The sequence below is a fragment of the Dermochelys coriacea genome, chromosome 1 (assembly GCF_009764565.3).
Source record: "Dermochelys coriacea isolate rDerCor1 chromosome 1, rDerCor1.pri.v4, whole genome shotgun sequence".
Classification (NCBI taxonomy): Eukaryota; Metazoa; Chordata; order Testudines; family Dermochelyidae; genus Dermochelys; species Dermochelys coriacea.
In genome coordinates this window covers 338246491-338272265 of record NC_050068.2, presented here as the reverse complement: position 1 = coordinate 338272265, position 25775 = coordinate 338246491, and the positions used below count along the sequence as shown (strand labels likewise).

Here is a 25775-nt window from a genome sequence, read left to right as displayed (position 1 = left end):
ATAGTTTAGGTGGTTTCCTACCAGTACATCTCGAAGCCACCCACCTACAGAAATTCGGCACCATTGGCACTCTGTACTCAGGAGACAGCTGCTACTTGAATGTATTGAGCTACAGATCAGGACTGTGTGGGACGACAGTGCACTGACAGAGCCATATTTGGAAACGTAGGGTATGTCTACACTACAAACTAACACTTGCGGCTGGCCCGGTTCAGCTGTCTTGAGTTTGTGGGGCTTGGGCTGCGGGGCAGTTTCATTGCCATATAGACCTCCAGGCTTGCTCTGGGACCCTCCCAATCCACAACAGCTACTTAAGATTAGCCCGGTGCTATCAGTCTGCGACTGCCCTAGACATTGAAATCCAGCCCCCAGAAATTATGCAAATATTTTCCTTCTCCTCTTCCGTTCCCACCCACTCTCCAAAACATGACACGACTCAAGCAGGAAATGCTTCAAACTCTGGCACCCTCAAGCCAATCTCATGATAGGTGAACCGGTAAGTCCCCCACAGCAAATGCAGTTGTGCCCCTGAGTTATTAGCTCTGCTTTGTAACAGTAAAGCTGAAGCTTTAAGAAACTGCACAAAAGGAAGGAAGATTTGAGTGCTGGACAGAACATTGTCCCTAATTTGCACAGAGCTGTATAATTCTTTTTTAAGGACAGTTTAGTCGTGTGGCTGATGTGCACAATGCTTTCAAGATGAACTAGCAGCAGGGAATTAATATGCTCCAGGCAGACAAAACTAGGGTAATTGAGGCATTATTTAGATCAGCTCAATAACAAGCAGCTGAAAAAGTCTCAGTCTCAAAGTAGGAAATGATTATGCAGGCAAGCTCTCTGGCTAGTCACAATGTTATTAAAATATCATGTCAATGTTTAGAGATGGTCAGATACCATGGAAAATTATTCATAGAATACATAAAAGCACTGTGTTATGTGTCAGTAAAGGTCAGTCTGTTGTAATATAATTTAACAGAAAACCTAAGAAGCAAGACAATCAGTATTACATACCCACTACTCCTCCACCCAGGTAGCTTATCTACCACCATCACAACCACAGAGAACACCCCACAACCTTAACTCTGGCCAAGGATGGATGCGTGCCTTTCAGCACTTATTTCCCTCAGATTCCAATATTCTCCCCAACCGAAACACACCGGATTTGCCTCCCACTCCTTCTGCAAAGTTCTTGGAATCTACACACTCAGGTTTAGGGGAGATCAAGTGGTTTTGTGGCCATTTTATAGATGGGGAAATTGAGGCACTAAAGTGCAGTGACTTTCCCAAAGTGAAGCGACTTTCCCAAGGCTACAGAATGTGTCATTGCCAGGATTGGGATTGGCCATGAGGCCTGTCTCCTAAAATCACACATTTATCCATACCTGACTTGAGCCCTTGGCTGTGAAACTAGGCTAGAAATCCCACAAGAACAGATTACTTCACGAGATTTCCGCTACTTCCAGTTCCAGAAATCTTGAGGGCCCAATTCTGTGAAATGCTGAGCTCCCTCAAGCTTCCCCCTGAAGTCAGTGGAGTTGAGGATGCTCAGTGCCTCACCAAATCGGCCTCCCCCGCTGCAGTCTCTGTCAGCATTTTGGCACTTATGCTTCCATTCCTTTCTCTAACCAGGCAGTGCAGAAGAGCTTGAAAGGAAGAAGTGATCGACAGCAACAAAATAAGGAGGTGTGGATTGTATCGAAGCTCTGGAAAGGTTCACAGGTTCTGTCTGAAGAATGGGCAAAGGTTGGTTCTAAATCTTTCCAGCCCTGGGCAGTCATTCCTAATGGATGTTAGTTTTTAGAATGCATGCACCAATGTTTGGCCATGTGATTTCTCTGGCTGTTCTGATGAATGAATGGGGTCCCTGCAATCATTGTACAGTAGAGTTACTGCTTGTGCACATTGTAGAAGAAGCAATTTAGTTAAACAGGGTGAGCCAGCTTCACCTCTGACTACGGGGCAAATCCTGCAGTAAAACCGTTGACTTCAAAGGAATTACACTGGGGTTAGATTGCTTGGCTTGGATTAGGGACCCACGCAGGAGCATAAAGGAACTATCATAGCTGAGTCAGCATCAGGGGGAACATAATTTGCTGCTGGTATAGGCCAGCAGCTAATTACTAGTAACTAGGGCCAGGGGTAAGCAAGAAGGGAATTATGCCTCTCAGAAGCACAATTCCTTTCTTGTGTTGATCTGAGGTGCTGCAGCCACATTCTACCCCCACAGAGCATGTGCCAAACTCCATTCTAGAACTGGGGATTTACACTGGTATAAGGGAGTCCAGAACACAGCCAGAGTGTTTGGCTTTATTCACATGGAGTATGCATCAGTTCATTGCAATAACTTCCATGCTGCTTTCAGAAGCAGTCTCTGACGCAAATACAATCAGCATCTACCAGGGGGCAAAAAAAGAGGGACTGGGTTTCATTTTGTTATGACTATTCATTGATACCTTCCAGGGCAAACTGATATTTTAAAAAAATCAGGGGCCTGTTCCTGCTGAATTCCAAACAATACTGCAAATCTGTTGATAAAGTTAGGGGGACCAAAGCATCCAAGATTGTTCATAGTGGGAATGAACCAAAGGTTGCTGAAATCCATGGAAAGAATTCCAGTGATTTCAATGGGCTTTAAATCAGGTCTATTATGCACAACTATACTGAACATGGTGACTCCCAATGAGCAGAGAAGACACATTCTAAGCGAACAAGTGTAGCGAAAAATGCCTTTTCCAAACACAGATGTGGATCCATCCATCCAAGGTCTGATGTTATCTCAGTTATACAGTCCAATCTGTGACCACCCTAAATGTCCCGACTCAGTTGGTTAGCATTTCCCTTCATTAATGAGTAAAACCTTGCAAAATTATCAGGAAAATTCACTAGCCAAGGCACAAAATCTATTTGCCCACTCTTACCATAATGATGATAAAAAACACACACAGTATTTTACACACCAATCCAATTAAAACCAATATTATTTCAGATCAGCAGGTGAGTAGAACTTTGCAAGGCTGCATTAATACATAGGACTTCCACTGTTTAATTTTGTTACATTTTAAGCCAACTTTTAATCATTTTCTGCATGCAAATGATAGTTCTTCAGGGCTAGATTCAGCAGGTTTATTCATACTGAGTGACACCCTACTCCTTGTGGAGCCAGTGGGAATACTCAAGGAGTAAGGTGCTACTCAGCACGAGTAAGGGTGGCAGAGTCCAGCCCCTGGTGAATAGAGAAAGTTTCATGAGGAGAATTTATGCAGTCGAATGCAGTCCTGTGATCCCTAGTCCAGGCCAGAATTTGCCTCCCTTACGTATACACTAGGATATCTTAAAGCTTGCAGAACCTGGACCTTAGTTTTGACTCAGGCACAACTCCCCTGGATCGCAAACTGTTTTTGTCTGTCCCCACATCTCTTCCTATTTGTGCTGAGTAGCCTCAATTCCCATTGACTTTAATGGGGAGCTCACGGTGTTCAGCATTTTGCAGGACTGGGTCTTGCCTGACTCCAAGCAGGGACTGAGTCAAGGCCTTGGGATTTGGCCCAGGGTTTTAAAACCATTGCTCCCTACCTGGTAAACCGCTCTGGAAATGCACCATGGCTTCAGCATCAGCTGCAGGACCCGCAGATTTCCAAACCGGCAAGTCCTTAGAGCCCGTGAAGTCAAGTTCCACACCAGGCTGTCCCAACTGTAGAGCAGATCCTCAAAGCCAAAAAGTACGGCAGCCATGCCAGCTAGTCTCATGAAAGACCCAGCACCCCCTATCAAAGGCAGTTAGCTAATTCCTAGACTCCTTATGAAATGCAAGGTTCAAGTGTCACAATGATTTCCATCAAAGGAGAAACAGCTGCAGCCAAAATAAGCCGGTTGGGATGTTTCTTTCCCCTCCTTAAGGAAATTATTTCTTTCAAGGATCCATATGTATCTTCTCATATCAAATTCTGCTGCCCCCAGGAATCACTAGGGACAAGGTAAAAATATCTGTCCTGGGACAGGCAGGGAATCAGACATCCCTTACAAAGGGCTTCTCGGTTACTTTGCATCTCACTTCCCAGCTCTCTGCAGTGGAACCAAGAAACATAGTTAGATCCAAAGTCATCACTTAGCTTTCAGAGTGCTGGGATTCCATCCAGGGTGAAAAAAAAAGCAGCTCTCGCTTCTCTCTGCCAACATTCCCAAGACATTCCGGTTTTAGGCTTAACTCTTTCAAATGCTACAAAAAACAGCCGAGAGGATGGCTTTGCAACATGCAAAATCTTATCCTTTATTTTAACACACTGAATAACCACTGAATATTGACACCAGGGTCTTTTTACTACAGTGTGGGAGTCTTTTTGGTTTTGGGATACAAACTTAGCACTTACATAACACTTCTCACGTTCAGAGTGGCATAGTCATTAGCTGAGGGCTTGTGACTCCATTAGAAAAGTGGCATGGGTTAAACCAAATTGATTTAAAATCAGTCTAGTTAAACTTGTGTAAACCCTTAATGTAGACACATTTAACCAGTTTGGGAGAGGATTAGCCTGGGTGTATTACATAATTAAGTGAGGGTAAAACTGACTTAAGTACGTTTACATTAGTGGTCTCCACTGGTTTATCTAAAACCAGTTAATTCTACTGGTGCACCTAATATAGAGCCCTTCTAACTAAACCTCCTAACACCTCTGGGATGTAGATAGGTAAGTATTAATATCCACATTTTACAGTTAGGGATGCTAAGGCAGCGTTAAAGTGATTTGCTCAAGGCTACACAGCAAACCAGGGGCAAAGTTAGGATTAGAATTCAGGCCCACCTGTCTCTCTCTCCATGCTGCTTTCACCCTTCCATTCCACACTGCCTCCTGTAAGGAAAACCTGTCAAAGGCAAACTAACATGTACAGGGCCTGATCTTGCAGCTAAAGGGTGTTGATAGGTGAGCACCTGTTAGGATCAGACCCAGGGGCAGTTGAGCCACTCAGCACCCATAGGGGACAGACACTGGGACCTTGCAGGACTGACCCACAAGACGATGAAACCTGAGTATTCAGAGGTTCTAGAAGAAGTCTTGACACCTCAGATGATATCAAGAGAGCGAGCGAGAGAGTGGGGAGGGAATGTTAATTGTTCGTTGATCTTCCACAGTTTATAGAACAGTTACTCTGACCTTTGAGGACTGGAAAGACTAATACAACTGACACATAATAACAATACTACAACCAGCTCTGTATCAGCTCATTCACTAGTTCGGTGTAATACTAGGAAAATACAGCTGCAAAATTTATGTTCTCAGCCTAATTGCTTCTTCAGGTTTTATAGCAGCATCATAAAAATCATAATATTTCCTTCTGACTTATTAGATGCTGTTCATTCGGTAGCACATCATTTTCTTTCTCTCTTTCTGTGGGTCTGTCTTTCCTCCTCTCTGTCTCTAAATTGGTCTGCCTGCCTGTTTCTGAACCTTCCCATCCCTCTTTATGTCAACTTATGTACCTGTCTCTGGGTCTCTCTCTCGGTAACACTGTCCTTGTTCTCAGCAATACAGACAAAGCACTAGCAGCATTTCCATTAGAAAGCCCCATTTGGAGGAGGTTTTTATAACTTGACTAGAAAACGTTTGCTCCGGGCTACAGTTGGCATATAAGATCTCTATCTGGGAGCACTAAAGAGAAAGAAAAAGAAATGTGTTTGATTAAACAAAAATGAGGAGGAAAGAATCGGAGAAACCGATTTCTCCATAACTTGAGCTAACTGCTTTGGTATTCTGAAAAATGGGGGAGAGAAAAACAGATATGCTGCCATTTTTAAAATTAGCTACTACACATGGGCATTGAGTCTGTCCATATGGCTATGAACAGTTCCATCCCAAGTTATAATTACACAATAGATGGGAATGGTGCTAAAGGAACCCTTCCATGTATTGATAACATAATACGACTTTCCAAAAACAGTTTAGCTCTATATTTATTTAACAGATAGACTGGGACAGACTCTGCAGCGGCCATTTGAATCTACTGGCTATGTAATGAGCATTTTAATGTGCAGATTTATCTGCTCAATTAGAACAACCTGTTCAATCTCCTATGGACCCTTTCTGGCCAATTAGATGCAGAATGTTATTTTTGGTAGGGGTGAGAAGTTTCCTGAATACAGATTTACCAGAGAAAACCAGCTTACAATGAAATTCAAACCATGTACATTGCTCAGGCGAATATAAGGTAGATCAGGGGTTCTCAGTCTTTTTCTTTCTGAGTCCCCCCGCCACCCCGCCCAAGATGCTATAAAAACTCCATGGCCCACCTGTGTCACAACAACTATTTTTCTACATATAAAAGCCAGGGCAGCATTAGAGGGTACCAAGCAGGACAATTGTCCATGGCCCCAAGTCACAGGGGCCCCCCCGCAAAGTTACATTGCTCAGGCTTTGGCTTCCACCCTGGGTGACAGAGCTCAGGGCCCCAGGCTTCAGCCCCATGCAGTGGAGCTTCGGCTTTCTGCCCTGAGCCCCAGCGAGTCTAATGCTGGCCCTGCTTGGCGGACCGCCGAAACCGGCTTGCGGCCCTCCCAGAGGCCCCAGGCAGAGAACCCCTGAGGTAGATCATGCTCTCCTAGCTCTGAGTCTGGTCCTTCTGTGCACGGATCTTCCCCTTCCTGCATGGGCAGCCACTTCTGTGGTACCACACCCACTTTTCATGGATTCACACCAGACTCCATACATGGGGAGGGAGCACACAAGTCCTGCAGGAGACCTGTACAATAGTTAGCGCTGCCTGCGATTGTATTAACTTCCTTGCAGAGGCCACTACCCTGTCACACCCCACCCAATCTGGCTGGCCACTTCTCAGGCTGTTGTGCTTGGGGTCCACCCCTGTAGCATAAACATATCCTTTCCCAGAATTCCAGCCCTGTGGGTGTTCTGGGTTTACCGTCTGCCTTTTCAGGGCCACATGATAGTGGAAGTCAACAGACACGCAGACAGACTTGGCACAGGGTTCTAAATACAATTTACCCTTTGCTTGCCAGCGTGAGAACGATACAGATTGAGATGAAATACTGAACACACCTCTCCACATTTCCCTGCCTCAGTTTCCTCACCACTCTGGAGAGTTCTTTGGGGTTGGGCAGAGCCCTCTGTGGTACGCAGGATCCTTCCCCTTTCAGCATGTGGCATTGCTTCAGAATCATGGAGCTGCTTTAGATCAGCTAGCTTTCTCGGACCTTGGCTGGTCTCCCCACCATTAAACCGGACCCCCTTGCTGTGAAAGCCTGCCCATCTTCTCCTCTCTCCTGCCCAAAGCTTCTTGAGAGTCTATAGAGTTTCTATGTTCCACTGCTGCTGATTTCCCACTCTCCAAGTCACATGCCCTCTGCAGAGAAACTTGGTCTCCTCGCTCAGGCAATCTCCTTAATGTAACCGTTGTTTGGTCAGAGCGCAGTTGTTAATGTTAATGACTGACTATTATCCCTGGTCTGGTAAAGACATAATACAACCCTGTCAGCAGTGGTGGATTCCACATCCACATAGTGGCATTCCATCCATGAAACAACTATTTCATAATAATTCCATAACGTCAACCAGAAATTCATAAGTTGTACATAGACAGACACCCCGCCCCTCCCAAATTGTCACACCCCCATAACTCACACCAACAGAGTATTTGCTCTTTGTCCCACTCTAGTGGATAGACTTTGTCTGGGAGTTTATACTCCCTCTGAGCTAATGGAGCTGGTCCTTTAGCTCAAGCAACAGACACTCATGCTTTTAGATCCAGAGGTACTGGGGTCAGTCCCATCAGATGATCCCTCCCAGTGTGTTATTACAGACTTGAAAAGGCCAGCAGACTGAGCTCTGGCAGAGAGCTGGAGGAGGAGAGGAGACTTTGCAGTGGCATAGCAGGACAGATTCCCTTCGCATGTAAATGTAAAATAATTCTTATTGAAAGAACCCTATTAAATTCTATACGAAACAAGCCATTCATACGGTATATAAATCTATCGATATTTACAGATCTGTCCAAAATAGCCTCTCTAATTATTGTGCTGATTATTTCCTGCCACCCCTGAAAAAACGTCAGGCAAAATCTTTACTATAAAGCCTCCCACATTTTATGGACAGGCCAAAGGTTGTTACTAGGATATAAAAATAGCCAGTCACTTTCCACACAAAAAACAAACAAACAAAAGAAAACAAAACAAACACATCCATCGTGCCACTACCGTTGCTTCATTTGAATGTCAATGAGCACTGAAGGTGAAGGGCAGGCTTTCAAACCTGAGCTAAAACAGCAATAAAAGTCAGTCCTGTTCAGCACGATGCTGGGAAAGCTGAATTGACAATGCTCTGAACTGCACTAAGGTAAGCAGATATTGTCTGCATTCAGAAACTAGAAGTGACGGGGCATCTTTTCATGTTTACAAGTCACTCACATTTTCTTGTCCTCGGAAGAACAAAATCAGCACCACTCCATAGTGCACTCAAGTAATTCTCCACAGACAGAGGTTTTTGTGTGTGTGTCATGTTCAGAATTGTGTGTGTGTGTGCGCGTGTGTGAGTGAGAGAGAGAGAGAGAGAGATATTTTGGGTGAAAGTTAGCAGCTTTCCTTTGAGTTTACTGTGATGTACCAGACATCCTGTGTCCGCTCTCCATATGGTCCCAATGGTCTTTCAATTTAAAGCCACTGATCTGTTTAAAACCTACACTTTATTGCAAATCTTTCACTTTTCTTGATCTTCATTTTTCTATAATGTCAAGAGAATGAATGTTAGATCTTTATATCTAATGGTTCCTTTCATGCTATAGCTTCATGTGTTACTCTTTAGGGAAAGGACTGCCCAAGATCATTCACTATTCTTAACCCCCCCGCCCCCGACACACACACACACACTTGCTTTAACAGCCTTTCCTTTTTTAGGCTGACCACATTACGAAGGGGACACAGATGCTGAAGGACCTGCTCCCAAGGAGTTGCTACAGCTTTGTATATTCTTTGTCCCTCTTGATAAGGGCCAGTGATGCATTTTTTGTGTGCATATGGAATCCATGGCACCAAAAAGCAGAAGCCTCGATTCACAAAGAGATGTAGGCATTGCAACACTCAACAATGCAATGCCTAGGTTTTAAGCCACCTGAAAAAAATCACAGGACTCTACAAAGCCTGGGTTAAGCATCTAGGTTCCCTAAACAATGCATGGAGAGAGATGGACATCTGAGAATGAGATCCACAAAAGCCAGCATGCTAGGTGGGAAGCTTATCCAAGCTAACCAATGGGAGATGCCAATGAGAGAGGTGCCCTCCTCACAGAACTGGGCACCTATCTCTGCTGGCAACCCACAGCTGGGGACCCTCTTATGTCTTGGGAGACTGGCTTAGGAAACTGCCTAACTCCACACAGAATGCTTGGGTGGTAGGGGAGGAGGACCTCCCTTATAACCTTTGGCTCCGTGGTCAGGGAACTCACCTGGGAGACTCTGGGAGTTCCTCCCTCTGCCTGAGGAGAGGGGATTTGAACAGAAGTTCACCAACTCTCGAGTGAATAGCCTGCACCACTGGACTACAGAGTGATTCTCACACTCCAACCCAATTCATATTTAATACAAAGTGGAATGGCTTCAGCGAAAGAGATGGAAAGAGCCCCACATCAGAATATCCCGTCATCCCCTGGTAGGGCATTCACCTGTAAAGTGGGAAACCCTGTTCAAATCCCTTCTCATCCTGCAGAAGGGTCTCCCACATCCTGGGTAAGTACCCTAACCTGGACTAAAGGTTATAAGGGAGGCCTCCTCTGTCATCTTGTGTAGCGTTAAGCAGGCTCCACAGGCAAGATAGGTGGAGGAACACCAATCTCCAGGTGGTTTGAGGATTGCACTGGGACTTAGGTGGGAGGTAGGTCCGGATGCCTGTGTGAGGCAGCAGTGTGCATGCCAGGAGCGTAGATGTAGCACCTATGGAATTTTACAGAGAAAATTCAGGCACCAAGTGAGGTGACAGCCGACGAGGATTTGTGGATCCCAGTGGTGCCTAAAACTGGGATATATGCAATTAAAAGCCCAGATTTAGGAGACTAAGTCCCTTTGTGAATCTGGCCCTGAGTTCCTTTACTCAGTCTACAAGCACCTACATGGGGAAGAGGGTTCTCTCTGAAGATGGTTCTTCAATTTAGGAGAAAGAGGCACAATGGGATCTAATAGATAGAAAAGATGTAAGACTAGAAGTATGATGCAAATTTTGACCAGTGAATGTAATTAACCATTGGAACCATTTGCCAGGGATGTGGTAGATTCTTTAAATCACGACTGGCTGGGCTTCTAAAAGGTGTGCAGTCGCTCAAACAGAAGTTACAGACATGATGCATGAATTACCAGGGGAGGTTCTACAGACTTTTATGCAGGAATTCAAATGAGATGATCATAATGGAGCCTTCTGGCTCTAAAATATATCATTATGAACCATCTTTTCTGCACAATACTCCCAGAAAGTATCAGGTACCAGAATGTGATGATCTCTCCATCTGGTTTCCATTTCAGTGTCCAGGGGCATAACGTACAGAAACAATATTGGACAAGCAACGTGTGTCCTGACCAAATGCTTTGAGAAGGAGCCAGCCCGCCTCTCTTTCTGTTTTATACACACTCAGTCTCAGACCTCAGAAGGTGCCCTGGAGACTGGATCTGATCCAGAACATGAAAAGTTGTTGCTCAGTTCATTGAAATAAATTGGAACTTAAATACTGAGTCAAATCCTGAGGGGAGCTTCCTCAGGGCTGGGTCTTTCACCCTGTGGTAGAAACTGCTGGATGGGGCAGAGTGGGAGGAAATTTCCAGAAGGATCCTCTCATAGGTTGCTCCCCAGTTGTCATCAGGGGAGGGGTTGCTCTGTGAGCAGGCCCAGTCTCAAAACCTGGTGAAGTCCCCAAAAGGTTGACGTGTTACCCCAGTGGATCAGCAGGAAGCCAGAGCTTTTTGCCCCAGCACCCCTTCCCTCCTGGAAGTGCACCTCCAATGGAGCCAGGTTACCAGAGACTTGCTTGCTCCCACCTGCCCAAGGTGACCACCATAAAGGGGTGTGTGTGTCAATCATGGAGGGATAGCCCAGGGAAAGATAATAGTACTCCAGGCTATGTTACCTTTCCTGGGGACTCTGCACAGGGCCCTTGGAGAGGACTATGTGAATATACCCATTCCTGCGCAACATAGGACAACCCAATCCCCCAAATGCAGCCTATTCTGCCTTCTTCTCCTACTCCCTCCCATGGGTCTTGGGAAGGGAGAAACACTGATGTGGAGGTGACTGACCTCCCCTTCAGTTTTGGAGGGGGATAATACATACATGGATGGTCCCAAGTGTATGCAGATCTTGGGAGAACAATATGGAGGTCAATAGGAATTTACCAGAGTACAAGAACTGAGTAAGGCCCAAGTAAAGACCTCAGGATTTGGCCCATTGAGAGTTTTTATCAAGTAAGGTCCGAGGGCCAGTTTCTGATCTCCATTACACCAATGTAAACCCAGAGTAACTCTGCTGACATCAGTGGAATTACTCCAGAATTATACTAGCACAAGATCAAAATCTAGCTGGGCATAATGCCTATAGGATCTGGCTCATAACCCTTACTTTTGTCTTAGTGGAGCCAGAATGTTTGGCAATATTCTTGGATTACTGTGTATAAAAATATTTTGGAAATATTTGAAAAAGTACAAAACAGGCACTAACCCTTCTGATTAATCTCTCCAGAATAACAGGCAAAACAACCATTCCAAGAAACATTTCCCCAAAGATCTGTTAGCCATTATGCAAACTACCCATAATCGCTTAACTATTATGCTATAGATTTTAACTCAGAATTCCTGGTCAATTTCACTGAGGAGTTCTTAAAAATGGATGGCACAACATGGCCCAATATATTCCATAATGGCCTGACATACCACATTACAATAATATTGAATGAAAATATATTACTATTTGTGCCGTCTATATTGATCAACCTTGAAAAATGCAAAGTACTACAGAACTGCTACGTATTATCACAGTTATGTGAACGTCAGCTATTTGTGTGCAGGTTTATAAATGCTCATAACTCTTCCTCTTCTACAGGGACATTTGTCTTGTTCTTTGGGACAATACATCATATCCTTAAACTGTATTTTGTTTGCTGAATTAAGCTGTTAATAAGTTAGTATGATTTAAAGCTGGGTGGAATGCAAAGCGAAGTGAATCCTGAAAAGATATTTCTGTATTGGTTCAACTGTTCTAATTTCCATGTGAATGTGCTTCCACTATGTAGGTTTGGTATAAAAAAAAAGTTTTGATGGTGACTTTCCAGTGAACTCTACTTGTCTGTGAACATTTTAATGATAATAGTACTGTCAGGGATCTAGCTTGAAACAGCACATCTGAAGTGTCAATTGGAGAATATTAATGGAAAATGAATGGTGAGTTCTTAATTGCACGTATTCACTTTGGAAACCTGATGTTGAGTTCTCCTATCCAGTCCGGGAATGGAAACAAGGTCATGTGACAAGGATGTTCAGTAAAAAAAAAAACAACCCACACTTTTTCAAATATCTCAAATGAACATTCTACACACAAAAATTATTTGCGAAATTATCTGGCAAATAATCTTGAATGACAAATGAAACAGAAATTCATGATCTGCTCGCAGGTTATTTGTGAACAGAAAGAAAGGCAAAAAGTTAATGCAATAAATGATTCCCTACATAATATTCACCCACTTCCTATAGCATGCTATCTGGCCACACTCAGCATTGTTGTCGCTATGCTACAAAACTGTGTTTGGACCTCACCAGGCAGGTGGGCTGAAACAGCACATTTCTGCCTGATGGCTGAGCATATCTGACTTTGGCAAAAGCTTCCGCATGGAATAGAAAGTCACTGCCTATTCCTTTATCGACTTAGAATGCAGTCATGTAGTTCTTATGCTTACAAGTAGTCCCACTAAAATCTACCCACTTATGTATTTATACTGTGCTCATCCCAATGTCTTAAATAAACCATCAAAAATCAATGGAGCTACCCATGTAAATAAGGGTTGTAGGATTGATCCTGCATGTATATTGCAGTGTAAGGGAACTCTGCCGGGACTCGTCCCTCGGTGGGGTGGTGGGGCACCACACCGCCTCACTACATCCTCTCTGCTGGGGAATACCCAGTCTATGGCCCAGACCTTCAGGCAGGGCCCCGCAAGCAGTTCAATATAAGCCCGGGCCCTGGATCAGGGCGGGACAGCAAACAGTCAGAAGCTCAGGCCCTCAGGCAGGGGCTGAGCAAATAGTTCAATATAAGCCCAGGCTCCTGGCTTTAGTGACCAGGGAGAGGGGGAGACTGCCACCTGCAAGGTGGGTGGCAGGGGGGATGCAGGCCCACCCACTCCACTGCGTCCCAGCCTGGGGCCCTAGCAGCAGCAGACGACCCGCTGCTGTGTCTGTGGGGATCCTGGCCGTAACCCACTGACATTTGCTCTGGCAGTGCTGCAGCCAGACTAGGGTCGGCTGCCCCCGGGCTACTTCTGGACTCCCCCTCATAGGGTACCTGGGTCAGGGTGGTGTCCTTGGAGGGTTCCAGCACCATGGATTCCTCTGGGTTGCCGGCGACGGGTAGGCTTGGCAGCTTCTCTGGGTAGATGGCAATGGGTAGGCTTGGCAGCTCCTCCGTGCCAGAGTGGGCATCAGGAATTGGCCGATCCGACCAGTCCTCTGGTCAGCCTTGGATTACCAGGGTTTCCCAAGCCGGAGCCAGGCCACAGGCGTCTGGCCTCTCTGGCGGCTGCTGCCCAAGTGAGCTCTGGGGTTGGGATTTTATACTTCCTGTCCTGCACCTTGACCTCTGTGGGGCGGGCGCAGGATCCGCTGGCTCCGCCCACTTTGGTGTCTGGGGAGGTTCTTCCCTTGGTGGGGTGGTGGGGCACCGCACCGCCTCACTACATGCAAATATCTTTGATCTGACACTACCATATGGTATTGAAAACAAATCTGCTAGCTCATAAAAAAGACAGTCTACATTTTTGCCCCATGGCAGGATGGATAATTTAGTGAACAGCTTTCTAGAAGTCTAGATAACACAAGCTTGCATATAGCTTGAAGAGCCTGCTTAAATATTTCTTGTAACTCATCCTGCATCTATTTTTAAGTGTTCTGACAGAATGTGACCCACTCATAACAGTCACTGCATTCAGGGACCAACACAAAGTTCTTTCTGTTCCCAGAAGGGGGTTGAGCAGTACATTAAAAGATATTTAGAAAAATCAACTGATGAGATTTCTCATGCGTTTGATCTTGTTCATGTGTTAGCCCTGTTGGAAAGTCCATTGTTACTTATCAAAGTTGACACATTTCATGTTTATGAGGTTCCTTATAAACTATCATTAAAAATATTATCATTGTGCTGATCAGGACTTACATTTTCACTGGAAAGAATGAATGATAGGGTGGCTCAAATTTCCTCTTTATCATAGAAAGGAAGGAGAGACTTATTGTAATAACATGGGATAAGAAGTCCTGGGATCCAAGTTCTATTCCCAGTTGCACCACAGGTTTCTGGAGTGACCTTGGGATAAGTCACAAACTTTCTGTGCCTCAATTTCCCCATCTAGAAAACAAGGATAATGATATTTACCTACCTGACTGGATTAATTCATTAATGTTTGTGGAGTGCTATGAACTCCTTAATGCAAAGACTTTATAGTGTAGGGGATATTAAATGGAGGATACATTTAAGTGCTCATCATGGTAAAAGCCCACAATGTAATTGCAATTAGCATTAACTGAGTGTGTTTCTAGTGGGGTCCCATAGGGATGGGTTCTTGGCCTTATGCTATTTAACACTGTTTTCTTCAAAGCCATCAATAACAAAGTCATCACAGATAAAGTTTGCAGGTGACACAAAATTTGGAGTGGTAAATAAAGAGGAGGACAGGATCCTGCTACAGACCAATCTGGATTGCTTGGTAAATTGGGCGCAAGCAAACAATATGCATATTAACATAGATAAATGTAAACATATCTCTAGGAATAAAAAAATGTCAGCCATACTTCCAGGATGGGGGACTCTGTCATGGGAAGCAGCGACTCTGAAAGCAATTTGGGAGTTGGGGTGGATAATCAGCTGAACATGAGCTCCCAGTGCAACGCTGTGGCCAAAAGGGCTAACGAGAACCTTAGATGCATAAACAGAGGAATCTCGAGTAGGACAGAGAGGTTATTTTACCCCTGCATTTGGATTCAATAAGGATGCTGATAAATTGGAGACGGGTCAGAGAAGAGCCATGAGAATGATGAAAGGTAGAAAACAAACCTTATAGTAATAGACTCAAGGAGCTTAATCTATTTGGCTTAACAAAGAGAAGGTTAAGGGGTGACTTTATTACAGCTTTTAAGTACCTACATGTGGAAAAAGTATTTAATAACAGGCTCTTCAATCTAGCAGAGAAAGGCATAACACAATCCAATGGCTGGAAGCTGCAGCTAGACAAATTCAGACTGACCATAAGGCATATATTTTTAATGGTGAGAGTAACTAACCAGTGGAACAATTTACCAAGGGTCATGGTGGGTTCTCCATCACTGACAATTTTTAAATAAAGATTGAATGCTTTTCTAAAGATCTGTTCTAGGAATTATTTTGGGGAAGTTCTCTGGGTCATGTTATACAGGAGGTCAGACTAGACGATGGTCCCTTCTGGTCTTGAAATCCATTAATTGCTTTCCTACAATTATACAGTAAACAGCTGCAGTACTAAATATAGCTCACATTGACACAGAATTCTTTAAACCAGTGGTTCTCAAACTAGGGCTGCCACTTGTTCAGGGAAAGCCACTGGCGGGCTGGGGCAGTTTGTTTACCTGCCGTGTCCGCAGGTTTCGCCGATCACGGCTCCCACTGGCCGGGGTTTGCCGCTCCAGGCCAATGGGGGCTGTGGGAAGGGCAGCCGGAAAATCCCTCGGCCTGTGCCACTTCCCCCAGGCCCCATTGGCCTGGAGCGGCGAACCACGGCCAGTGGGAGCCATGATCAGCCAAACCTGCAGACGTGGCAGGTAAACAAACCGGCTCGGCCTGCCAGGGGCTTTCCCTGAACAATTGGCGGCCCTAGTTTGAGAACCACTGCTTTAAATTGAAGGATCCCAATCAAGGGCAGGTCTACACTACAGCCGGGATTGACGCTCTGAGTTTGATCCACCGATGGTCGATTTAGCGGGTCTAGTAAAGACCTGCCAAATCAACAGATCGCTCTCCAGTCAACTCCTGTACTCTACCCCCAACGAGAAGAGTAAGGTAAATTGATGGGAGATTTTCTCCTGTTGACCCCCCCGTGGTGTAAACCCCATGGTAACTCGACCTAAGGTATGTCAACTCCAGCTACGTTATTCATGTCGCTGGAGTTGCATAGCGTAGGTCGACTTAGCGTGGTAATGTAGACATAGCCTGATTTACAAACTCTATATGTAGGGCCCTACAGAATTTATGGTCCATTTTGGTAAATTTCATGGTCATAGGATTTTAAAAAAAATCTTAAATTCCATGGATTCAGATAGCTAAATCTGAAATTTCACAGTTTGTAACTGTGGGGATCCCAACCCAAAAGCGAGTCATGGGAAGTTGCAAGTCTATTTAGAGGGTCATGGTATTGCCCCCCTTACTTCTGCACTGCTGTTGACTCCCCCTCCATCACATAATATTTGCACAATGTATTGAGTTTCGAGAAGTAGTATAAATAGCAGCAAAGAATCAATTGTGGAGATGAAGTGAAGTTACTAAACTCCCTTGTGCTCAGCCTTAGAACCTGCTGATTTGCAATGTGATTCTGCAGTGAAACTCAAAGTCATTTTCTAGGTTGGCTGTTAATAAATTCTGAAAAGAAGGGAAAACAAATTGAAAGCAGCCAGACTGAACCCATGATTCTGTCGCTTCATTGTCTTCACAGACAGCAGATGGAAGCTGTTCAGAGGGTTAAAACCCATAGCCAACAGACAGGATTTATGCCCATGATTTAGAAATTTATGACTCATTCCCATTTTGGTCATTGTCTCAAAACGGCTGCCATTTCCCTTTCCCCAACACCATCCATACCATTCACTCTCCTTTTATCTTGATGCACAAAGAATTCAAATGTTTGCTGCTGCTATCTGGAACCTGACTTCCTGCTATTAAGAAGGACATCCTCATATTTAGCAGCACACAATATTTTTTTTCTTTTCCTTTTTTCAAACCAAGCAGAATGTCTAATGATTCTGGGGTTCGCTTCCTGCACATAATTAAGTAGGTCACAGCTGTGAAACAAGAGAACAAGAAAATATTCAGATCACACAAAGCCAAGAGTGATCAAATCATTTGCAGCTGAAGGATATGGCAGTGTTTTAAAAAGTACTGCAGGAGTTGAAGAAAAACAAATGTTGGAAAATTGGAGAGATTTAATTCTGCCCAAACACAGGGGTAATATGAAAAGAAGCGTGATCACGTGCTGGCTAACTGTTAGCCAGTTGAACAGCTTTGCATAACACAAATCAGTTGAAATAAAAAACCTTCCTCATTTGTTGCTTAGGGGCCATATACTCCATCCATGCAATTCCTACTGCGCCATGAAGAGTATTGCTCTTGCACCTCCATCCATGCAATTCCCATCTGCCATACATGGCACTAACCTCACTACCTCTTCTGTAGGTCACATACTGCTTCAGTCCAGGAGCACAAATCCCGTTGGACCATATCTTTTTCTGACTTCACATGCCTGACTCCAGTAAGGTCACAGCACAGCCTCGTTCTCAGCATGGAACTCCCACTGGGCGACATACATCATTGATCCATGCTTGTAAGTCAGTGTTACGTTGTCACTATTCTACTATGAAAACATTTCCCAATGGGCCATAGGCAGCTCTTGATTACATACAATTGTCTTCAATCCACACAGGGAACTCCCCTGGACATCAGCATACAGATCTTGGAAGTGCATGGTCCACTGATCTTAACAAGGGACATGCACACAGGTTGAGGGCATCATGCTGAACAGCCCAACAAGTGTGGTTTTAACTAGTGATGGGCGAACCTCAAGAGATCAGGAGTTTGGATCTGGTTAAACAGTGCACTGCCATCAGCAAATGAATCTATTCAACAACCCTGTGAGCGGTGGAAAGCTGCCATCAGGGAAAGTGAAGCATAGAGGTTAATTGGCTTGACCAAGGCTACACTGAAGTCAGTGACTCAGGATCCCCTGGTTCCCAGCCCTATGCTCAGTTACTAGAGCAAGCTCTCCAAATTAGCTAAGACTAATTGACTTTCTTCTGCTATAGAGATTTACCCACATTATCCCATTAGTTAACACTTCTATCCCAAAATGCCTTGTGTCACAGTGACCTTCCTTCAAGCATAGAAGAGCTAGATGGATTCCCTGGGAACCCACCAACACTCTTGTTAGATTGTCCAGAATGGTTAACTGCAGAGCCACACAAAGCACTCCCTTCCCAACTCCTACCATTGGGAGGGCATGCAGCCTGTATGCTATTCTTGGCATGGGAAATAAAAACTTGCATTGGTAGGTCAAACCCATGCCTCTCACAGGTTAGTGCAGAGCTCTGAGCACAAGGGTGGCTCCTATCTGTACATATGACTACGCCAAAAAGATATAGTGCTTTCCTACCAGAGACTTCTTTGTTATAAGATCTGTTCTATAATATGATCTGCAGAACTTAAAACACTCTAAATTTCAAGGGTCTGGGGTAGGATATAATCTATATGTGGCAGGTTGGATGCGATGCACAGGCTGCATAGGCTGTCAATGCCTATTGTCGGCATTCTGGCTCAGTGGTAAAACTCCTGTAACAAAAGCAGGACATATAAGCAGGTCCTCTCATTTTAGGAATCACTACAAACCTGCACCACAACCTGAGTTTCTCTGGGGACCATGAACCCTCGGCTGGCCTGAGCTCTGTTTTGTGGGAATCTCGGATGACTCATGGTTTCAGGTGGCAAATTGGTAATATGGGTTAAATTTGCCTAATGTTTTGGGGTTCATAAACCAGAAACCCAAAGGGATGTGAACCAAAACAAGATCCCTACATTTGTTATTTGTATGGTGGCAGTGGCCCAGAGCTCCAGTCCCAGAACAAGGCCCAACTGTGCTAGGCGTTGTACAATCACAGAACAAGACGGCGATCCCTCTGCCCCAAATAGCTTACAATCGAATATCAGTTTGTACCAACCCCATGAATAAAACCACATAAATTGCAGCTGTGTCAAAATCTATCACATTGTCCATGATTCAATGTCCTGCCCCAGTTCCACTTAAGGCAGGAATGGAGGGGTGGGAGCAAAGGTGGCTTTCTGCTGTCTTTGTGTCTCCTTGTATTCTGGGATGTGTGGGAGCTTGCCTGGCTCTGGGCATAAATTACAGCAGCAACAGTTCCCCTAAGGGCCACTGCATCAGCCAAGAATAGCTGGAGCACAATGGCACTCTGGCCACCCCTAACCTCACAGGCTTGGTCTCCATGCCAGCTCTGTGCCATCTAGGAAAGCCCACAGGCTAGGCTGATTAGCAGATCTCCTCTCCATGGAGTACTTTACAGCTCCTTCACACTGCTGAAGTAGGGCAACTGAAGGGATTGTAGGGCAACTGAAATCCAACCCAAAGGGTTTCTAACTGTGGCTATAGGGGATTTTGCCCCTTTTTTTGCATGGCGTGAGAGAACAGTGACAGCCATAACGCTGGCTGAGTGGATTTACATGTAGAGTACAGAAAACCTGATGTCATCCAGGACAGGCATCCAGTTGGACAAGGGACATTATTCTGACGGGCAAGTTCCCCTGGGAACCCAGTTGATTGCACGACTGGCTCCATGCTTGGGTTGTCAGCGGAATGGTTAAAATGCTCACAGAATAAAAACATTGGAATTCTCAAAAAAACCTCTGATTAGAGAAGAAGAGATTATTTTAAATTATTATACATCGGTAGTGACTTCATGTTCACTCGAGCTCTACTTGGGAAAGTTTCCTGGGAAAAAAAAAAAAGCAAGTACATTATATTTTGCTCTTCGTCCTGATTGGACCAGGCTCGATTAGTTCATTCCAGGACAAGAGGTTAAGGACAAGAGACCTCTCTATGCTAAGGCTTCTTGGCCTTGCCTGCCAGCAATCAGGAAAAACAGACACTACATGAACAGTCAGTAAGGAACCAGAGCAACAAAGGATCTTCCCAGAGTAGCATGATTTCGGGGCCGATCCTGCAGTCCCGGATTGGGCAAAACTCCCACTGACCTCAGTCTGCATTTAAGTGTATGTCTACACGGGAGTTGGAAGGTGTCATATCCAGCTCAAACAGACCTATTCATGCTGGCTTTGATTGAGCTAGCGCGCTAAAAATACACATTTTGCTGCAGCGACGCGAGCGGTGGGACAGCCTAGTTGCCTATGTCTATGTTATGGTCTTGGGCAGAATTGCACTTGGAGAGCCTAGCCCGACCTGCCATGCATGCCACAGCAGCACTTCTCATTTTAGCAAGCTAGCGTGGGTATGTCTTCTCCAACTGGAAACGACAAATTCCAGCTCCAGTGTTAGACATACCCAAAGTAAAGATGGCAGACTGAGGAGCTGTGGCCTAATGTGGTTGCCCCATCTCAAAAAAGATGAATTGAAAAGATTCAGAAAAGGGCAACAAAAATGATTAGGGGTATGGAACAGCTTCCATAGGAGGAGAGATTAATAAGATTGGGGCTTTTCAGCTTGGAAAAGAGACGACTAAGGGGGATATGATAGAGGTCTATAAAATCATGACTGGTGCGGAGAAAGTAAATAAGGAAGTATTATTTACTCCTTCTAATAACACAAGAACTAGAGGTCACCAAATGAAATAAATAGACAGCAGATTTAAAACAAACAAAAGGAAATATTTCTTCACACAACACACAATCAGTCTGTGGAACTCCTTTCCAGAGCATGTTGTGAAGACCAAGACTATAACAAGGTTCAAATAAGAACTAGATACATTCATGGAGGATAGGTCCATCAATGGCTATTAGCCAGGATGGGCAGGGATGGTGTCCCTAGCTTCTGTTTGCCTGAAGCTGGGAATGGGTGACAGGGCATGGATCACTTGATGATTCCCTGTTCTGTTAATTTAATCTGGGGTACCTGGCATTGGCCACTGTTGGAAGACAGGATACTGGGCTAGATGGACCCTTGGTCTGACCCAGTAAGGCCCTTCTTATGACTAGTGATTTGGGATACCTCTATTTCTGGGTGCTCATCTTGAGTCACCTGAACAGGTCCTGATTTTTTCAGAAAGGACTGAGCACCCCCCCTTCTCAAAACAAGGTCCGCTGGGGGCATCTCAGGCAGGCTACCCAAAATTATGCCTATGGATTTGGACTTTGCTCACAGAATTCGGTGGGGGGGGGGAGGAAAAGCAGTTGCAACGGACGCATTTTAGATAGCATAGAAATAATAGGTGCGAGGAGAATAAGGAGAGTTCAGAGGTCTCATTAGATTCTCTCCCCCTCTTTCTTTACAGGTAAAATGGATACAGCCCGTCTACATCACTGCTTTTAGTTTTTCTGCTCTTTCCCTTCAGACTAAACATCAGAAAATAGGTCCCAGTAAATGTCTTAGATTATTATTAACATAATAAAAAAGAAGTCAAGATGCTCGGGAATGAAAAGGATTCAGAGGTTAGTGCTGGCTGCAACACAATGCCTGGCCAGCAGATATCACTGTGATGCTTTTAAGGAGGCGGCGTCAGATCTGCTGTTGGCGCGCCAATCAGTTTCTCCTTCCACTGACTTCAACGGAGCAACGCCAGTTTCGGATCTGGCTCAAGACAGTTTAAAAAGTGCACTCAAAGACAATTGACTGAAACCATGGGAACCGGGTCGTGGATCCAAATTAAGGTCTTTAAACATAAAAGAAAGAAATGAAAAAGAAATCAATGTCCTCTGTCTTTATTGCTGTTCTTGGCAAGGATCCCCCCACTTGCAACAACGGTGAATCATTTCCCCAGGAAGCTGCTGTCATTGGTACATTGGAAAGTTTACACGAGGACACAGGATTACAGCAAAGCCCCTTGGGAAAAGGGGAGGTTTCCAACCATTCTGGTGGAAATACTGAAAAACAGAGACCTCCCAATCCCAAGTGTGGTTTCCATCAGGAGCCGGGTGGGGAGGTATTCAAAGAGAGGCACTGTGGGGTAGGAGAACAATCCCAGCCCTGGGGAGCCCTGAATTTTAATCCTGGTCTGACATGCCTAGTCTGTGTGGCCAGGGGCAGCTCTCCACGGGACTATCCCCGGCCTGCCAAATGGGAATGATGATATTTCCTGACTGTCCTTCCCAGGAGTGCGGTGGGGATTAATGTCTGCAGAGCCCCTCAACCGCAGGAAGCTTGATATATTATGAGGAACCATTTTCAATTGTGACCTAGAATTGAAAAGCCTCCCTCCTGCAATGGCCTGTCAATCATTAGGCCAAGAGAGATTTTCTTTCAAAAATTGTTCACTCCAGTCCCTGCCTGCTAACACCAGGAGTTGCTCTGAGCCAGGGTGCTCAATAGGTCTGGTAAGAAGAGGCTGCTTTTGAAATGCTTGCAACTTGATTTCCTTTATGGAAAAAAAATGCATTACACTTTCAAGTGGTGCAAATGCACAAAGATATGGGCCCTCCTGATCAATCTGATCTATCCGGGTTGTTTTACCTCCCCACCTTGGGATGCATCAAGATCCATTAATGGAAGACTGGGGAGAAAGCAACTTGTGATTCTGCTCATCTAACTTCCCAAGTCCTCGCAATGCATGTGTGTATAATACTGTGAGCCTCTGCAACTCTCACAGGGACAACATGCAACCACTTGATTAGAGTCGAGACAACAGGGCTAAGAAATGTGCAGAAGGAAGACCAGCCAATGAAAGATGTTGGGGAGTTTGCTCAGAACTGAAAAGCAAATCTGTCAACTTCTCATGGATCACTCTAAAGGGAACATTCTGAACCTGTGCTTTTTGCCTGAGACACTCAAAACACTTACAGTGAATCAAATCCTACAACATCCATTTGAGGTGGGAGGTGGTAGGGAATTGTTATGTCTGTTTTACTGCTATAATATACACAGAGAGGTTGTGGCTCCAACAACCACTGATGTGGGGGGCCCAATTTAGGACAGGTCTTGTCCTGATTTTCAGAGGGGCTGAGCACCCAGATCTTCAAAGGAATCAATGGGAACTGCAAGCTCTCAGTACCTCTAAAAATCAGGCACCCAAAACTGGAGGCATCCCAAAGTAGTGGCCACTTTATAAAAACGTTGGCCCAAGATCACATAGTGGAAAATCGGACACAGGTTCCTTACCCACAGGGCCTGATTCTTCATTTCTCCATTCCTTGCACAGTTCTTGTCATCGGTACAAAAGGAGGGCAATACACTTGACACTGATCTGGCAGCCTTCGACATTCACTTTGCATGAATGTAAACAGGGCCGGCTCTAGGGTTTTTGCTGCCCCAAGCAAAAAAATTTTTGGCTGCCCCCCTTTTTGGCCAGAATGCCACCCCTGGAAATGTGCCGCCTCCAGAAATGTGCCCTTAGGCGCCCACTCTGTGGGTGCTCTGGGGCTGGACCAGCCCTGGGGAAAAATTGGTGGGTGCTCTGCATGCACTGGCAGCTCCTCGCCCTGCCCTGCCCCCCTGCGCCAGCTCACCTCCACTCCACCTCCTCTCCTGAGCACGCTGCTGCAGCTCCGCTTCTCCTTCCTTCCAGGCTTGCCGCGAAACAGCTGTTTTGCACGGCAAGCCAGGGAGGAAGGGGGGAGAAGTGGAATGGAGCTGAGCTGGGGTGGGGAGTGGTTCCTCTGCCCCCCCCGAGGGTTACTTCCTGCGGGCCTCCCATGTCCCTTCCCCGCAGCTCACCTCTGCTCCGCCTCCTCCCCTGAGCACACCACCGCTCCGCTTCCCCCCCTCCCTCCCAGGCTTGCTGTGCGAAACAAGCCTGGGAGGGAGGAGTGGAAATGCAGCATGCTCAGGGGAGGAGGCGAGGCCTGGGCTTTGGGGAAGGGGTTGGAATGGGGGCAGGGAAGGGGCAGAGTTGGGGCAAGGCCGGGGGGGGCGAGCACCCACTGGCACCAGGTAAAGTTGGCGTCTATGAATGTGCTGCCCCTGGAAATGTGCCACCCCAAGCACGTGCTTGCTCTGCTGGTGTCTAGAGCCAGTCCTGAATGTAAATGCCATGACAAGGTGCGAGACAATCTAGAATTAGGCCCCTTGCGCCCTGCTCTCACCACTAGACACACATTCTCAATGCCATGCTACATTTTACTAGCCTGATAAGCTATAACCTATACAGGATGGGGTACAGACCCCAGCAGGGGTGGTCAGAGAGCTAAACAACTGCTGCATTCACTCCCTTGATTAAAATGATTTGTAGTCTGAGTATAAATAAAGCCCTGTTGCTGTTAAATCAAGAAACGACACTACAAGGTCACCTTTTGCAGCCATGTGGATTGAGTGGTTCTGAAAGGAGGACCTCTACTAAGGTATTAATATGAGGTACTGCTTTGGGAAATGCTGACCTAGCAAGGATGTAAACTACAACACCCTTCCTAGAAGAGTTTCTCTTTGCAAAAGTGTAGCTTGTTCTCTACCCCATCAGTGGGCTGGAGGCAGGGAGGGCACTCCCAAACACTGCGGTCGAGCTGACAAGAGACAAGAACGTACTTACGTAACAACCACCTGTTCTAAAGAAGATCATAACTGGTACTTGTGTTGTATGGAAATCTCAAAAGGTCAGACCCTTCCTCCATACCATAACTGCATGAATTGCAGGGTCCCTGTCCTTATTTATTGTTTCACAAGGAGTTTACCTAATATATGATGATGCAAAAATCTGCCGAGAAAATAGACACAGCTTTTCCGGTCCCACTGAAGCCCAAGTTTGCTTTTACAGAACGGCTGCTGGAAACTAAGACAAGGTTAAACTTCATTTAAAGAGACTTGTTTACTTATTTCAAATCGCGCACAACCCTAATTACACCTTCTAAATATACTCCAAAAGTACAGCTGGGTTGCAGAGTGTGTTTGCGTGACTAAACAACATTGTTTGTAGCCCATTATCTTTTCAAAAGCTTTTCATCCAATATCTTTGGGATGCAGAGACTAATTGCATTCTTTGCCTTGTGTAAATTAGAGAGTTTGATACATGTAGAGGCGGTACAAGCAAGACAAAATATGGTACAAAAGTTGCCCATTTCCATCTGCCAGTGCACTGTAAAGACCACCACCATTTCAATGATTATCTATATGGTCAGGTATGTAGGGTCAGATCCAGTGCCCATTACAGAAGTTTAGAATAGCACATGACAGGATGGGTGCATTGATTGCATGGTATTATATTTTTGAATGTCCAAAATATATCACTTGGGGGGTTGTTTAAATGTATTTCAAGGTAAATTTCAGTCACAGACATCGATATTCTTAAACCCAACTAGCCAACAAACAAGCAAAACAACAACAACAAAAAAACCAACCAATCAATCAAACAAAAAAAAAAAACAGATGGAAGAAGAGGCCAAATCTCTGATACCAATGGAAATTGATGAGCTATCTAGCCAGCATCTCAAGGCATCACTTCTACTTCTGAGGCGAAAACCGGAGTTGGTGCAAACATCACTAATATAATGGAAGTGCCTCCACTTACATCAGTCCTGTACTTGGCCACCAATGCATAAAGATGAAAAATAATGGAGGGGGAAATAATTAGTCATACCTTTTTATACCCCCCCCGCAAAAAAAAAAAGCTGAGTGAAGTTTTGGATTCAG

At 45.1% G+C, this 25775-nt stretch overlaps 1 protein-coding gene across 10 annotated transcripts in view; it reads right to left on the bottom strand.

Annotated features, from left to right (window-relative positions):
* FRMD4A (FERM domain containing 4A) overlaps nucleotides 1-25775 on the bottom strand; it is a 545903-nt gene that overhangs the window by 249258 nt on the left and 270870 nt on the right. For 2 of the 10 annotated variants that reach the window (XM_043498236.1, XM_043498262.1), the window contains exon 1: nucleotides 3574-4310. The exons of 2 other annotated variants lie outside the window; for them this stretch is intronic. In XM_043498236.1, the coding sequence (XP_043354171.1) occupies nucleotides 3574-3747 (174 nt within the window). In that variant the 5' untranslated portion in view covers nucleotides 3748-4310. Of the gene's footprint in view, nucleotides 1-3573; nucleotides 4349-25775 lie in introns of those variants that run through there. 6 more of the 10 variants (XM_043498253.1, XM_038382769.2, XM_038382680.2 and 3 more) reach the window with 6 other exon arrangements.